Source organism: Amblyomma americanum, chromosome 1 (assembly GCF_052857255.1).
Source record: "Amblyomma americanum isolate KBUSLIRL-KWMA chromosome 1, ASM5285725v1, whole genome shotgun sequence".
NCBI lineage: Eukaryota > Metazoa > Arthropoda > Arachnida > Ixodida > Ixodidae > Amblyomma > Amblyomma americanum.
In genome coordinates this window covers 212085319-212099567 of record NC_135497.1, presented here as the reverse complement: position 1 = coordinate 212099567, position 14249 = coordinate 212085319, and the positions used below count along the sequence as shown (strand labels likewise).

The 14249-nt window shown below is 44.9% G+C and overlaps 1 protein-coding gene across 1 annotated transcript in view; it reads right to left on the bottom strand.

The window, feature by feature from the left end:
- The window catches only part of LOC144114581 (uncharacterized), a 197148-nt gene extending 183204 nt beyond the window's left edge, over window positions 1-13944 (bottom strand). Inside the window, exons 1-3 of the mRNA XM_077648418.1 lie at window positions 13599-13944; window positions 6964-7120; window positions 196-279 (exon numbers count right to left, since the gene is read on the bottom strand). Of these exons, the coding sequence (XP_077504544.1) occupies window positions 196-279; window positions 6964-6989 (110 nt within the window). The 5' untranslated portion in view covers window positions 6990-7120; window positions 13599-13944. The remainder of the gene's footprint in view (window positions 1-195; window positions 280-6963; window positions 7121-13598) is intronic.
- Window positions 13945-14249: the final 305 nt, after the last annotated feature.

Here is a 14249-nt window from a genome sequence, read left to right as displayed (position 1 = left end):
CACACAGTGGTCAAACAACCTCTAAAACTAGCCTTTCTTACGGTGGTCACGAGAGACTTTTGAAATGGCCACAGGCATTCCACTGCTCTATTCTAGGTGTTACAACACTGTATCAAAATGACACCAGGTCGCCTTGTCACCAGCGTTCTAGCAAACAAGAAGTTTCCGCTTCCCCACCCTATGCTAGATACCCACCTCTCAGCTTTGCCTCCAGTTCGGCAACCTTGCTCTGGAGTTCCCGATAGCCAGGGGTGCCGGAGTGTCCCCGTGGCCACACCGCTGTTCAAAACGAAAAATGAACACCAAAAAACTGTCAACAAAGCTTGCAGATACAGTACTGACAAATGGGCCATAGCTGTTGCACAAACTTTTCACTACGAAATAAACGTGATCGTGATCTACTAGTGAGTCAGATTACATTCTAATTTTATTAGACTTAAGGGGAGATGCATGTCTTAGAACAGTCAAAAATGGTCAAACAATCGATTTTGAGCAAAACTCATTTTCGGAATGTTTGACCCTTCAAGCACCTATTCTCAAATTATTAACGGTAAATTTGGTCGGGAAATGCGATAAAATATGCTTTCAATATGCCACGGCAGCCACGAAATGTCCCCAAAAAGGCGAAATTTGTTTGAACTTCCCACGCATGCCGCGGACGCTGCAGACGGCCGATGGCCGCCATCTTGGGCTTGGTTTGAAGCTGTTTTCGTTGCGCACAATTTGCGATGTCTCAAAATGGCGTCGCTCAAGCAAAATGACTGCCCTGGCTGGCTTTCCGAAGACCGTTTCCGGGTCGCTGATTGGCTCGCGCATGGCGCGCTTTTCGCACCTGCCATTGGCTGGAGTAACCGGCGCGTCATTTTTTTTTTCTTTCGCTTTTGCGCTCACCAGCGTCACTGCCGCTTCATGTGCGTCTGCGTTTGCGCTTGTTTTTTCTTGATGCGCCATGTTTCTGCTTTGTGCTGGGATTTTTCCCATGCGATCAAGATGACGGGAGACAACCGACTTAAACCGTGCATGCAACGAGCTTTTGGAAGCCGTAAGAAACGGGCATGGTACAGCATCGGCCACAAGTGCGCTGTCGGGACCTTCGCTAGAGCCGGTGCCGGACTCGCTGGATCTGTCTGGAACATCAACCACGCTGCTCGCTGACGACACTGCAGGACCGAGTTCCAGCACGAATTGATTCCCGGATTACGGTACAGTTCGTGTTGATGCCACATACTACTCTGCGGCGGAGCAGGCGCAGTTTGTTGAGTGATCGGCGAACACGAAGTCCCCTCTGCAGGAAAACTTAGCGACCCAGCGCAAGTTTGAACTTTTTGGCGCCAGCGCGGAGTGCCAGACCGATGATACTGGTACCGAGTTCGTGATTGTGGACATGAAAGTTATAAACAACTTTATTGCGCAACCGAAGCGCGGAACCTGCGGCGCAGGAAGTCTGACTTTGAGCAAGGCAACAGACAAGGAGTATGGCTTAGCTGTAAAGCTCCAGCTCGTCTGCGGTAGCTGCACTTGGAGAGGAAGCAATTTTCCACCCAACAAGTAAGTGGAACTACCAGCATCACTCCCTTCGATGTCAACATGAGGGCCATGAAGGGAATACAGACGATAGGCAAAGGCTTGACTGCCCTTGCAGACGTTTGTGCCTGTATGAACCTGTCACACCGAGGTCTGCACCACAAGACCTTTCAGGGACACCTGAAAACTTTGTGAAAGCCTGCGAGAGCACAGCGACCGCAAGTGAAGCTGCCAGTGTGGCAGTCATCAAGGACCTCTATAGAGACTTCTTGAGTAGAATTGGGAACACTGACGTTATATTTGATGGTTTGTGGATGACCCGAGGTCGTAGCTCTCACATCAGTGTGGCCTGCACTGTTGAGCTGTACACAGGCAAAAGACCACATTGTTTACCCGAACTTTTGTCTCAGATGTGCCTTGGTACCATAGCCACAAGATGAAGGCTACAGTGACTGGCTCGCCACCACGAGTACCAGCGAAACATCGACTGTAACTCTGGTCGCATGGAAGTGGAGAATGCGCTGACCATGTTTTAAAGATCTCTGGCCAAGTATGGTCTGCGCTACACGACCGTCCTCTCTGTTGGAGACAGCCGGACTTTTTATGCTTTGTCAGAAGCAAAAGTGTACGGACTCATAAAGACTGACAAGAAGGATTGCATCAACCATGTTCATAAGCGAATGCGGACTGCTCTGCAGAACCTGGTTCATAGAAAGAAGGCTCAAGGTGAATCTCTGGGCGGAAGAGGCAAGCTGCCGCAGGAAAAGATCAAGAAGATCACCAACTACTACGGCCATGCCCTGAGGAGCAACAGTCAAGACGTTCCAGGCGTGAAGAAGGCAGTGGAAGCTACACTCTTGCACATGACCTCTACAAATGATGTCCCGAACCACTCCAAGGGCCCTGAGGGTGCTGACTCTTGGTGGAAGCTCAACAGAGCCTTGGCCAATGGTGAACTTCCACCTGCACAAAAGAGTGCCCTCCCGGCTCGTGTTGGGGCTGCTCTGGAGCCAGTGTTTGCAAAGCTCAGCGATGAGAACCTGTTGGCACGATGCAGCGAAGGAAAGACTCAGAAGGTGAGTGAGAGCCTACACTCTCTCGTTTGCATGCAAGCTTCAAAGAATGGAAATGCTTCTTTGGAAAGTGTGAAGCCGGCTGCTGCTGAGGCTGTTGCCCTCTACAACCAAGGAAGGAGGGCAACTAATGAATCCATCACTGCAAGTCTGGGCTATGCTGCTGGTGGCTGCCTTTTTCGCCGAATTCTAGGAAAAGGCGCCCTGCATTTGCGCAAGGCAAATGGAGCTCAGCTAAAGAGCGCTAATACGAAAGAGAGACTGACAGGGCGGCACAAAACGGGAGCAACTGAAGATTACAGTCCTGGACTGCTATGAAGACGTTCTACAGCAGCACAGGACAGCATGCTACCTAACGTCCAGGGGGTTCTTCTCAGAGACAGAGTAGGAGACGTGTCGATCGTCGCACCCAACGGTCCTTTTCAGGATCACCCATCTGCTTGCCAGGGTGGCTCAGATCTGCTTGGCTCTGGACTGCTAGGTCTCTCAAAAAACAGTGTTCAGGATTCAAAATATTGTCTTTAGAGCTCAACACCCTAGCCCTGCACTCCATTGCCCTTAAAAAAAAAAAAATGTACCGATAACTTCATAAGAAATCATTTTTTTTACAACTTCATTACGCTTACACCTTCGACATTTTTTTATTAATGTTTCCTTGGATGGAATAAGACACTTTTTGTTTTGCTTTCTAGGGAAACAGATAGGGAACATCTAAATAAAATCCGTTGTTCAAGATTCCTCCCAGAATTTTCTGTAGTCAGCGTCAAAACTTTAATTGCGATATTCTCAGCTTCATTTTTTTGCCAATGTCACTAGAGTTACGGAACTTTTCATTATGTTTTTGTGGTGCAATTTTAATGAGCTTTACACCATTGAATTCAGAAAGAATTGAACTGTGGAGCTATGCTATATTTATGTGGCTAAGTTGAACATATCAAATTTTGTGAACAATAATACCAGCTAATTATATTCCAGAATTGTGATGCATCGACATAACTGAACATTTTTATATGATGATGTATCTTAATAACAACATAAATAGCATAGCTCCGCAAGGAACCTCTTTGGCTACGGCTACATTTTAATCGGAACCAAAAAATGTTGAGGGAAAGTGTCTTAATGACCCGTAAGAAATTACCTAATTAGGCTTCAGTTATTTTCCATAAGTAGAAAACTAATTGAGATAAGTTGAAACTAATTACATTTATGAAAATAGGAGGAAGAAATACATATGGATACCTAATTTCATTACAATATCTCCAATAATAAAAATTTTCGTTTTAAGACCAGTGTCTCCCCTTAAAGCTTAGCAGCTGCAAAGGCTTGTAAATTCCAGAAGCATATTGCGCTTACAAGGAATAATAAAAAAAAAGTCGCATACAACACTCACAATCTTATCCACACACATTGTTTGGCTACTTTGCCTGGCTGGTATAATTTTCCTCGTGGCCTCATGAAAAACAGCGTAGTTCTGCTGTATCATTTCACGACTTCCTAACTGGGAGAGTTCCTATGAGCCGGGTGAGTGGGCTGTTCCAGTAAAAAATGTCCCTACAGGCCTTGTACCTCTGCCAACACAGCCTTCATCCAATGCTTTCAAGAACATTTTGTTTCACTAATATAGCAAAAGCTGCAAGAAGCCATTAAAAAGTTGCATGGATGGCAAAGCTGCAGAACAAAAAGCAGGCGAATTTTTGGACCCAACCACCAATATCTTGTGCTGCCAGTGAGCTCCAAAAGTGCAACCATTCATACAGAGTTGCCATAAGCATATGGAATAACCGGTTCTTGACAACTCAGAGCAAATATATTCTATTAAGGGGAGAAGCTGGTCTTAGAAAAAAAATATTTATTAATGAAGTCACAATTATGAAGTCTTCAGGGAAGATGTATTTTTGTGTGCCGATTCCAAATATGGAATTAAATTTAATGTACAACAAGGCCTTGTGCACTTGATGCAATATGTCATGTAACTTTTTGCGGAGAGCTTTAACAATATTTTGCTGCAAAGAACTTGCTAGAATGCATCCCGTCCGCTGGTCTTGACAACAAGCTATGCATCAAGGGTAAAATTATTATCCTGCCTATCACAGAAGTTGAGTTACAGGGTATTGAACTTCATACTTCACAAATGGGAAGAAATATTTGTCTTCCTGTTTCTGAAGCAACAACTTCAAAATTCTATAACTCAACTTTTATGACAGACAGGATGATAATCTTAGGTTTATTGCATAGATCAATGTCAAAAGAAACCAGTGACATGCATTCTAGCAAGTTCCCTGCAGCAGGATTTATTGAAAGCTCTTTTCAAAAAGTTACATAACATACTGCATAAGTGCTCAAGAAATTGTTGCACATGAAATTAAATTCCATATTTGGAATCACCACACAAAAATACATGTTCCCTAAAGATTTCATAATTTTGACTTCATTAATAAAATTTTTTTCTATGACCCTCTTCCTCCCTTAAAGGGACAGTGAGGAGAACACTCATTCTTTTTTTCTTTTGGTTAGGAAAATATGATAGTTCGGCATATCATAGCTTTCTTGCCACTCGTCCGGGAGCGAAAGATGCATTTATTTCAAAGAAATTTGGATTTGAAGTTCAAAAATTTGTTCCCGCCCTCCAATTCAAACTCTGTGCACTGTTATGACGTCACAGGACGGAGCAACGTGAAACGTGATGTAAACGCAGACTCCGTCCAGGGCGCTAGGGAGCCAGGGCTATCCAGAGAGCCAGTTATTCACCCTTCCTTTCCTCAAAAGCATCCTCATCTAGAACACTGTCAACGCCAATGCTAATGAACACACTGAATTGTTGATATGTTCCCAGTTCATACGATTTCCCGGTTAATACGCTTAAAATCGCGGACATTAAAAATGTTCCATAGCAAGACGTTATATTTTTCCTGGTTAATGCGTTCCCAGAAAACATGATTTCCCGGCTACCAGGTTGAAACTTTCGACAAATTGTGCCCATATAATACACTTACTGAGCAAGCGTACATGTGCAAACATACAAGTGGGCAGAATGAGGGCATGCGACATGGGGAAGGGGGGCAGCATCTTGGCACGCTGCCAAGGTTTGCAATGCCGAGGGCGCAAAAAGAGGACTTCGCTACAAAAAGCTAGAGGCTGAAAAAAAAAAAAAAAGTAGATTCTGGCGGATGAAACTGGAGGGCGGGTTCATTATGAGAGTGGGTTCATTAGGTGGGTATATACGGCACATGCTAGACTATATCCAATGACCGTCTAAGAAGCTGCATAAGTAATTATATGCTTTTGGCTTCCGACTTTTCGGAACACAGCTTCTCCAATTTTTAATTTGTAGCACCCCAAAGGCACATGTCAGCTACGAGGGACACTCAGTGGAGGCCTCGGGACTAGTTTCTACCAGTTGGAATTCTTCTAATGAGTGCCGACATCACCCAGCCCAGGAACGTTTTTCCTTTCACCTAAACTGAAATTTAGCTGCCCTAGCTGCAATTCGACCCCTCAATCACAGCAGCTATGCAAAGCATCAACACAATGAGACAAAATTATGCCCCTTTGCTGCGAGGTACTTGTCTAGTAATTTCCTGCATATGAAAATTTATCCTACTCAGTGGCTACGAAAGACTTTAGGAGCAGTTTAGTGTAAAGCGCAGTGCCATACATGCAACCCGGCCCACTCGCTAAAAGGCCGAGACGCCGATATCAGCCAGCAACAGTGGTAGGCAAGGTTAGGCAGCACAGGCATAGCATACATTATTACCTTATGAAACCAGTCCGCTTTGGTCGCTTTTGCCATTTTGACGTCAGCATTGCGTTGCAAATCATATTCTGATTGCAGCTGCATGTCAACCTTGCTGCTGTGTGCACATTTTATTTCAGCTCCTATGCTAGAAACAGTTGCAAGGCAAAGCTAATGACAAGAAACAAAAAATTTGTTGCTTGTTCTACGTTACGCTTGCTTGCGTCCTCAATGATATATGCACAGTGTATCTACATTTGTGCATCAGCTCAGTGCACATTCATATATTCAGAGGAGTTGAGTGGCCCTTATTCATGTTTCACTGGAGTTCACTGAACAGTAGTTCACAGTAACATCACACCACCTACAGTAAAATGAATGTGGTATCAGATACTATTACCTTGTGGTCTGGTTTACGTAGGTGCAACTGGAAGGTGTATGAATGTAAGACCACAGGAGCACAAGAGGGTAGGGGTTCTAACTTGGCTGCGTAATGGCTTTGGTTTATAGTGTTGCTTGGCTTTTTATATATTCCCTGTTCACGTCAATAAACTTTAGTCGTGAGTCAGCGCCTGTCTCGTCTCCTTTCTCGTCCCTGTCTTTTGCACTGGTAGATTCACCGCAATGGCTCACCTCTGCAGAAATCCAAGACATGACATTTTCCTCTTCCCACTCGAGGTTCAGCGCACACTACGGCAAAGGCTTTTCAATTCCAAGAAAAGTTCATGGCTTCATTTAACACTTGCCTCCTGCTTACAAGATACAGAGCAGCATTCATTGTAGATTCTACCTGCGACACAGAAAGCAAAGTTTCAGTCTGAGTGGACTAAACTAGGAAAGAAGCACAAAATAACTATAGCCAAAAAACTGAACTGAAATAGAGCATAGTGTAATAGTGAACACACTGATATATTGCATGCAAGATATATGCATGATGTATTGTGATATCCAACACTTCTACCATTGCCTTAGCCAACTACTTCATAAATAACAAAAAATGCAGTATCACAAAAATACTGATACAGTGCTATTAGTGTTAATAGTAGCAGTGCAGGTCCCATGAAAAAAAAAAAAAGTGCCCAGTGCTGGCTGTCATTCCCACAGCAGCCTTGTGACCAATGGCCGGTATAAAGGAAAGAGGAGAAATGACTTGAAAGAGAAAGAGCCAGGGGGAAGGAAGATAGGTACAGAAGGACTTAGGGTATGATAGAAAAATAAGGTTGTTTAGACAGTGAGCACAAAAGAAACATTAGCACACTAGTAAAGACATACAAGACCAACCATATATATCATTGTGCAGAGTTGAAAACTTGACGTCATTTAGCCCAAAATATGTTTTCAATAAATTGATTATAATTATTTATAGCATAACTGACAGAGTGAAACCAAAACAGGGATGAACAGGTAAGTTGTCAATATTCCAGAAGAAATTAAAAGAAAATGGACCTGGCCAGGGCGTACGATGCAGAGAATGAATCACCAATGGTATCTTAGGGCAACAGAATGACTGATGGATTTTATTGGCACAAGGGCATCTGTGGCCAAAGAGTGCCCAAGCCCAAGTTAATTTCGTCTACTCAAGGTGAGATCAGAGACCGATTTCTCAAGCATTTCATTCCAGATAACCCGAGCACCAGGGCAGGAAACAGCTTGTACATTGTATCGCAACAAAACGAATTTCACCCCAAGAAAAATATAGCAGGAGATAACTGATTATAATCTCCCTAGGTAAGATTAAGAGATTTCTTAGGATAGTGTGGCATGCAGCTGGTGCAAGACATAGATACTTAAACTGGAAGAGGCCGTCCTGAGGTGAATGTAAACTAAGCGATGAGGATAATAAAATTCGCTGCACTCCTGCTTGAGCTGTTCAGAATCAGCTCAAGTTCCATGCTTCAAAAAGATGAAGTTTACTCAGCGTGACAAAAAAAAAATCATATAAGTTCACCCAAGAATTTGTATCTTGGCGGTATCAGGCTGCAGCTGCAGATGAATTAATCCTGCCTCAGAGAAGAGCTACATAGAGCACAAAGCATTTTAGGCCAGTCCTACACTGACAGCTGTTAATAAGTATTTTAAACTGTTTTTCATTGCACAAATAATAACACCCAGTTTGTGTTGGTCATGTGATTATGTTAATGAGGCTCTCCTAAAAATTCTAGCCAGAACTAAACTACAAGCTGTTTCAACTTAGTTTCTATACCAACAATGAAGAACTTAAACACATGCAGATTATTCAAGCAGAAGTTTTATTCTTCACGATGTGCCCTACAAATTTTAATTATACTGAAAAGTAATAGAGTGGAGTGCTTGCACCACAAAAACTAAACCTCAACAACAAAGAGAACACAAGATAAAAGTAATCACAAATTGCCCAAAACTTGAATGTTTGGCAGAACAAAAATGAAAAGAAAACCTCTCCACAACTGGAACAAAACAGTGTGATACCGAGCTCACATTTGAAAATTGTTTCATCCAAATCCCCAGTCTGGTGCTCCAGCACTCGTCAGATGGCATGTCATGAAATGTACCTTAGTTCTGGTAGCTGTAAAGAGTATACAGCTGATCTGGCATTTTGATATGTGAACAGTAACGCTCAATGACCCCCAGGCTGAATACTTTCAAGAGGCGGTTCTAGTAACAAGACTGTAGTGAAACACTTAGCAAGTTATGCTGGCGTAATAATGCAAACCGTTAATCTGAGAGTTCGCTACCACGCAACTCTCAGATAACTCCTAAAGTGTTGTAATCGAATGCAAAAAAAGGACTGCCTATTTTATAAACAAAAGTCAAGAGGCTGCAATGCAATGCCACGGCGGAAGTGCTGCAATACAGCAATAGCGATACAATGTACACTTTAAGCAACACAATGAAACATGATCTTTTATCCTTAATTATCAGAATTTAAATATCTTTGTTTTCCTTGCTCTCTTGCAAAATTAAGTTTAGATCGTGAAAGCGCTCAAAAAGACAAGGATACAGAAAGAGATGGCAACACAGTGCGCTTACTTCCAGTGTCTTTTTGAGTGCGTCCACGATCTAAACACGGTTACACAACTAGCCTAAATGCTACCGTTATTCCAAAATTAAGCCTTTCACAAAGTGGGAGCTCCTTTCAGCATACAAGGTGCACCATAACTAATCCAACACTTTTTTCATATGTTTTCTCTAAGAATAAACACTGCTTGAAGATTTTGCAATAATACTTGTCTTTTCGATTCTACGAACATAACATGCAAGTGTTCAATGAAATGATCATCAGCCCATCTTGATCATTGCTCGAAATCAGGGTATAATACACCATGAAGGGCAGGCTCTGCTTGATTTTTATGTTTTCCTAATGAAGCATGTAGGTGCAACCCTTCTGCTGGCTTGTATGCAGCAGGTTTGTCTAGCTAGGTAAACTGTGGTTTTGCTATAAAGATGAAATGGTACTTGGGAATTGAATGGCTTTCTAAAATGCATTTAACATATAGACAGGGGCTTTAACAGTGCCTGGTGTAAGCAACATCAGTGGGGGGACCGCAGCAGTGGCCTAGTGGTCTGAGCATCCACCTCGCAAGCGGGAGGTGCGGGGTTCGATCCCTAGTGCAAAAATGATACTGTACAAATCATACCTGAAGCAGAATAGCTTTACCCCTTGCAAGTCCCGCACTATACTCAGTACCAAGGTAGTGCTAAAAGTAGCCTGAATCTTTCAGCCAACAGTAAGCATATGAAGTAAAATAGGACAGGTTTGATGGTTATATTGTTTCACTTCTTAAGGGACTATAGACACCAAATTTTTCCTTGCGTGTTTTCTTCTTTCAAACGACGCATTAGGCATTCGTATACATGGAGTACCCTGTGGTATTCGTGCACAACCACTAAATATTTATAATTGAATTTCTTCTGAACGCTGTTTTGGTTTAAACAGTCAAACAATGACTATGATGCTTCAAGATTAACTAATTTTCGGGCTGAACCATGCTCTCGAAGGGGGCTCACCAATATGGTGAAAGTAATTGGCAGATGGTCACTAGATGTGCCACAGTTAATCGTGGACCATGCCCCTATACCTACTCCTCTCGTTGCCAAGGACAAATTGAGAACTGGGCGCGAGTGTCTGTGGACGAAGGTTATAGCCCGAGAGTTGCAACACCGCACATCATTTGCAGACATCCATGCCTATAACATATGGCCACGTGAATCAGTATAGGAACCCCACACTACGTGGTGGGAGTTAAAGTCCCAGCAATGATTACCCTGCTCGAGTTTGCAAGTAAGCTGTCTAGGTGGTCTGTTCTGCATACTCCATTTGTAAAATAGACATTTGCAACTGTGACTGTAGAGCAGGGTGGCAAAGTGAGATCTATAGCTAGGAGCTCGCAATCAGAATCCATTACTCCTTTAGTTATTGATGCCCGATGGCACAATTTTGACGAAACCATGGTCACCAGCCCATCCCCCCTACCATTTATGCGATCCGCACGGAAAACATGAAACCTGTTTAAAGAAAATGACTTAATAGGGTATAGCCAAGTTTCCTGCAGGAGCACGATATCTGGGTTATGAGATGATAGAAGAATTTTTAAATCAGGAAGAGAAGATGCAATGGAGCGGCAATTCCATTGTAGAACCTTTATACCCGCCATGGTGCCTATTTGAGAATGGAGGCTGAAGCAGCCTCTTGAAGTATATCTGACTTGGAAGATACACTAGGAGAGCCTTTTTTGGTCTTGATCTGGGGAACGGAAGTCTTAGGAGGAGAGGATGAAGGACGAAGCTTTTGCATAGGACAAGCCATTTCTATGTCATTAGTGCAAACAGTGTTGCGAGACAGACTTACAGGGACACTGTCGAGAGGCAGCACATGAGACGGCACCTGGGGTGTTGACGTGGCAACGACAGTTTGAGCGCAGGCTTGCTGTGATGTTGGAGGTGGAGTAACTACAAGCTGAGGTTGAGCAATAGCCTGATTTGTAACAATATCAGCCAAGGCCTGCGTGAAGCTGCTGAGCATGCGCTCGGCAACCACTGAGCGCTTTTTCGGCGGATGCCACTATTCAGGCAGACAACGTGGCCTCGAGGTCAGGAGTAGAGGAACGCACTATGCTGGCATGTGAATGTTTCCTGCGGTTACGTAGTGCATAAGCATCTGCCCGTGAGCAGCGATTCTGCTCAATTAATTCCAATAAACTTTGCTCCCGAGACCAACTTTCACAAGTGGCATCATAGGCACAATGACTGTTATTGCATAAACAACAGCTTGGCTGTTCAGCTGCGCAGCTATCGGAAGAGTGACCTTCACCACACACCCGGCATCTGGTCGCCGACTTACAGGCTCTACCACTGCGTCCAAATCTCCAACAGTTGGTACATTGAAGGGGTCGAGGATGCAGCGGGTCCACGCGGTAGACAATTGGCCAAACCTTCAACTCCGAGGGGCATGTGCTGCCAGCAAAAGTTGTTATGACTGACTCCATGGCTACACGTACTCCAGCCATCTCGCGAGAGCAGCGGTATACAGCAATAATGCCCACCCCGGCTTCTTGGAACTCCTCCAAAATTTCTTGGATTGAAGAATGCGGGTCCACTCCTCGGACAATGCCCTTAGTGCACGCAAGCTGCTCAGGAATGAAGGCCTTAACTGGAATAGACATCTGTGCATTTCTCGAACAGACGGACTTGACGTCCCGTCTGTTCTTAGCCAGGTAGCGATGCGCAGTGATGGAACGCTCCCCGTGCACTACCTCGGACGCTTAACAGCTGGGCGCTCCACCCCAGCTGTTGTGTGCAAACTGTTGTGCGCGTGTTTTTATTTTTATTTTATCATTTTCTGTACATGCGCACGACCTAGACAACTTTATTTTGAATCTTTGTAAATAATGTATATATGTACTCTCCCTTTGTCCTTTCTTGCTGTCCCTTCACCTCTTTCATTTCCCTTCTTCAGACTGCCTTCTATCCTTTCTTTCCGCTGCCCCAGCTCAGGTGCCGCCGATACAGTGATGGCAAATGCTGGAGTGAGCAAAAATCTTTTAACTTCTTTTTGTTAAATTTTTTTATTAAACACTTACTACTACTACTGGAATAGAAGCGAAGAAACGAAGGAGCAGATCCGACACACACTCAATGTTTGCCGACTTGCAAACAATGCCACGCCTGCCGAAAGGTCGCACTTCCGAGATGTCGAGATAATGACCGGTTAGAGTGTTGAGTTGTTCCTGGTTTGATTTTGGATTGTTCATTTTGAGAATTCCATCTCCAATCGGTATAAGCGCCACAGGGATTGTATCAATCCCATTTTTTAGAAAAGAATTTAGAGGCAAGCTTTCGGCCGCCAGGCTGGCGAACCAGGCTGCCGAGCCTCCTCCCGATGAGGTGAAAGACATGCCTTCACACTGCGCGCCGGCACCCTTATCACCCAAGACAGCACAGCAACCCTGAACCCTGGCAAAAACCCCCCGAACGTGGAATCGCCTCACCAAGGACACGCCCGGCACCACCAGGAAAAGAAGCAGGCAGGCGGTCCAGGAAAAGAAGCAGGCAGGCGGTTGTGAAGCAGCAACAGCCACGAACGGACGCCACAAACGCCACATCACCACGAAGCCTAACTCGAGCGAGCGAGCAAGGAAGGAAGGAAGGCCTCAGACGTTGCTGGCACATACCCACTAAGGGTGAGTGGCCAAGACACAGGCGGTTAATTACTGGATACAGGAAAGCTTTGACGGGAAAAGGAGTGGTAATAGTATGTAGTCTGAGAGATTGGAAAAGGGCAGCGAGCAGCACGACCGTCACGTTCACAGATCATCGTCGTCGTTTCGGCGAACTCTGGTCGCACGCTCCCCTCGAGACCGGCCCTGCCACGGCGCGTGCACGTTCCCGTAGGCGTACTACATTGCTTTTACCTTTCACCCTATCTATTAGGCTCCATTCTACTCGCATGCGGCACTGATATTGTAGTTGCAATGAAAGATCTGCTCGATCGATTCACGGACGGCGAAGAGCCTAAAGACGCGCACAAACGCTGTCTTTGCCTGTTCGCCGTCCGTGTCTCGTTCGCGCAGATCTTTTCATTTATATAAACCAACCAGCCCGACAAGTTCTACTGAAGTTATTATGCCCGGGGTGCTAGCTAGCAGACAGTCCCGCGCAATTTCCGCTCATTTTTTCATGCAGCCACTTCTCCTACGCTAGCAAATGGACAACAGGGGCGTCGCACATTGCGCTTCGCGCTACAGCTTCTTAGAAAATAGAGCGCAAGAACGAAGAAAAGGAGTTTTTACCTGACACAAAGTCGTTGCTGCAGACACGCGAGTTGGCTGTTGGCTGCCACGGAGATCCATCAACATTCACACGGCACATTGCCTGCGCCCACTCTGCTCTTTTAGCTTCATGCTGGGATGCTGCAGGGAATCTAAGTAATCTTACTTTTCCTGGGTTTTGCTAGAATTAAAGCATCCCACGTCAGCGCATCGTGGAGGCACCCCGCCAGCGATTTCAGCAGGCACGCAAAAGTTGGCGACAGCTACGCAGCAGCGAAGCGCCGATCGCGCGACGCAACCGGCCGCAACGCTCAACTGGCCGACGAACCACCAAAAAACATGGCGGTCGTGCGTTTCCCCTAGTGCGCTGCAAGCGCATGCGCAGAGTGCCACCATGAAAAAGGCCTATTGTGAACGGCGCGATCTCCACCAACGTGCTGTCTTTGCTAAAGCCTGCTACAAGATTAATAAGGCGTGGAAAGCTCACAGGCGACCGAGTCAGTGAGATGGTCAAGGCTGAAGACATACACCTAATGATTTTACATAAATTAACGTTCGCGCTAGTACGCGAAGCTGCCGACAAGTGGCGCGCGCAGCACAGGATGGCATTTTTTTTTAAAGAAATGGCGAATTGTATTAACAGCTTACAGCAGAGTAAACAAAAAAATAAAG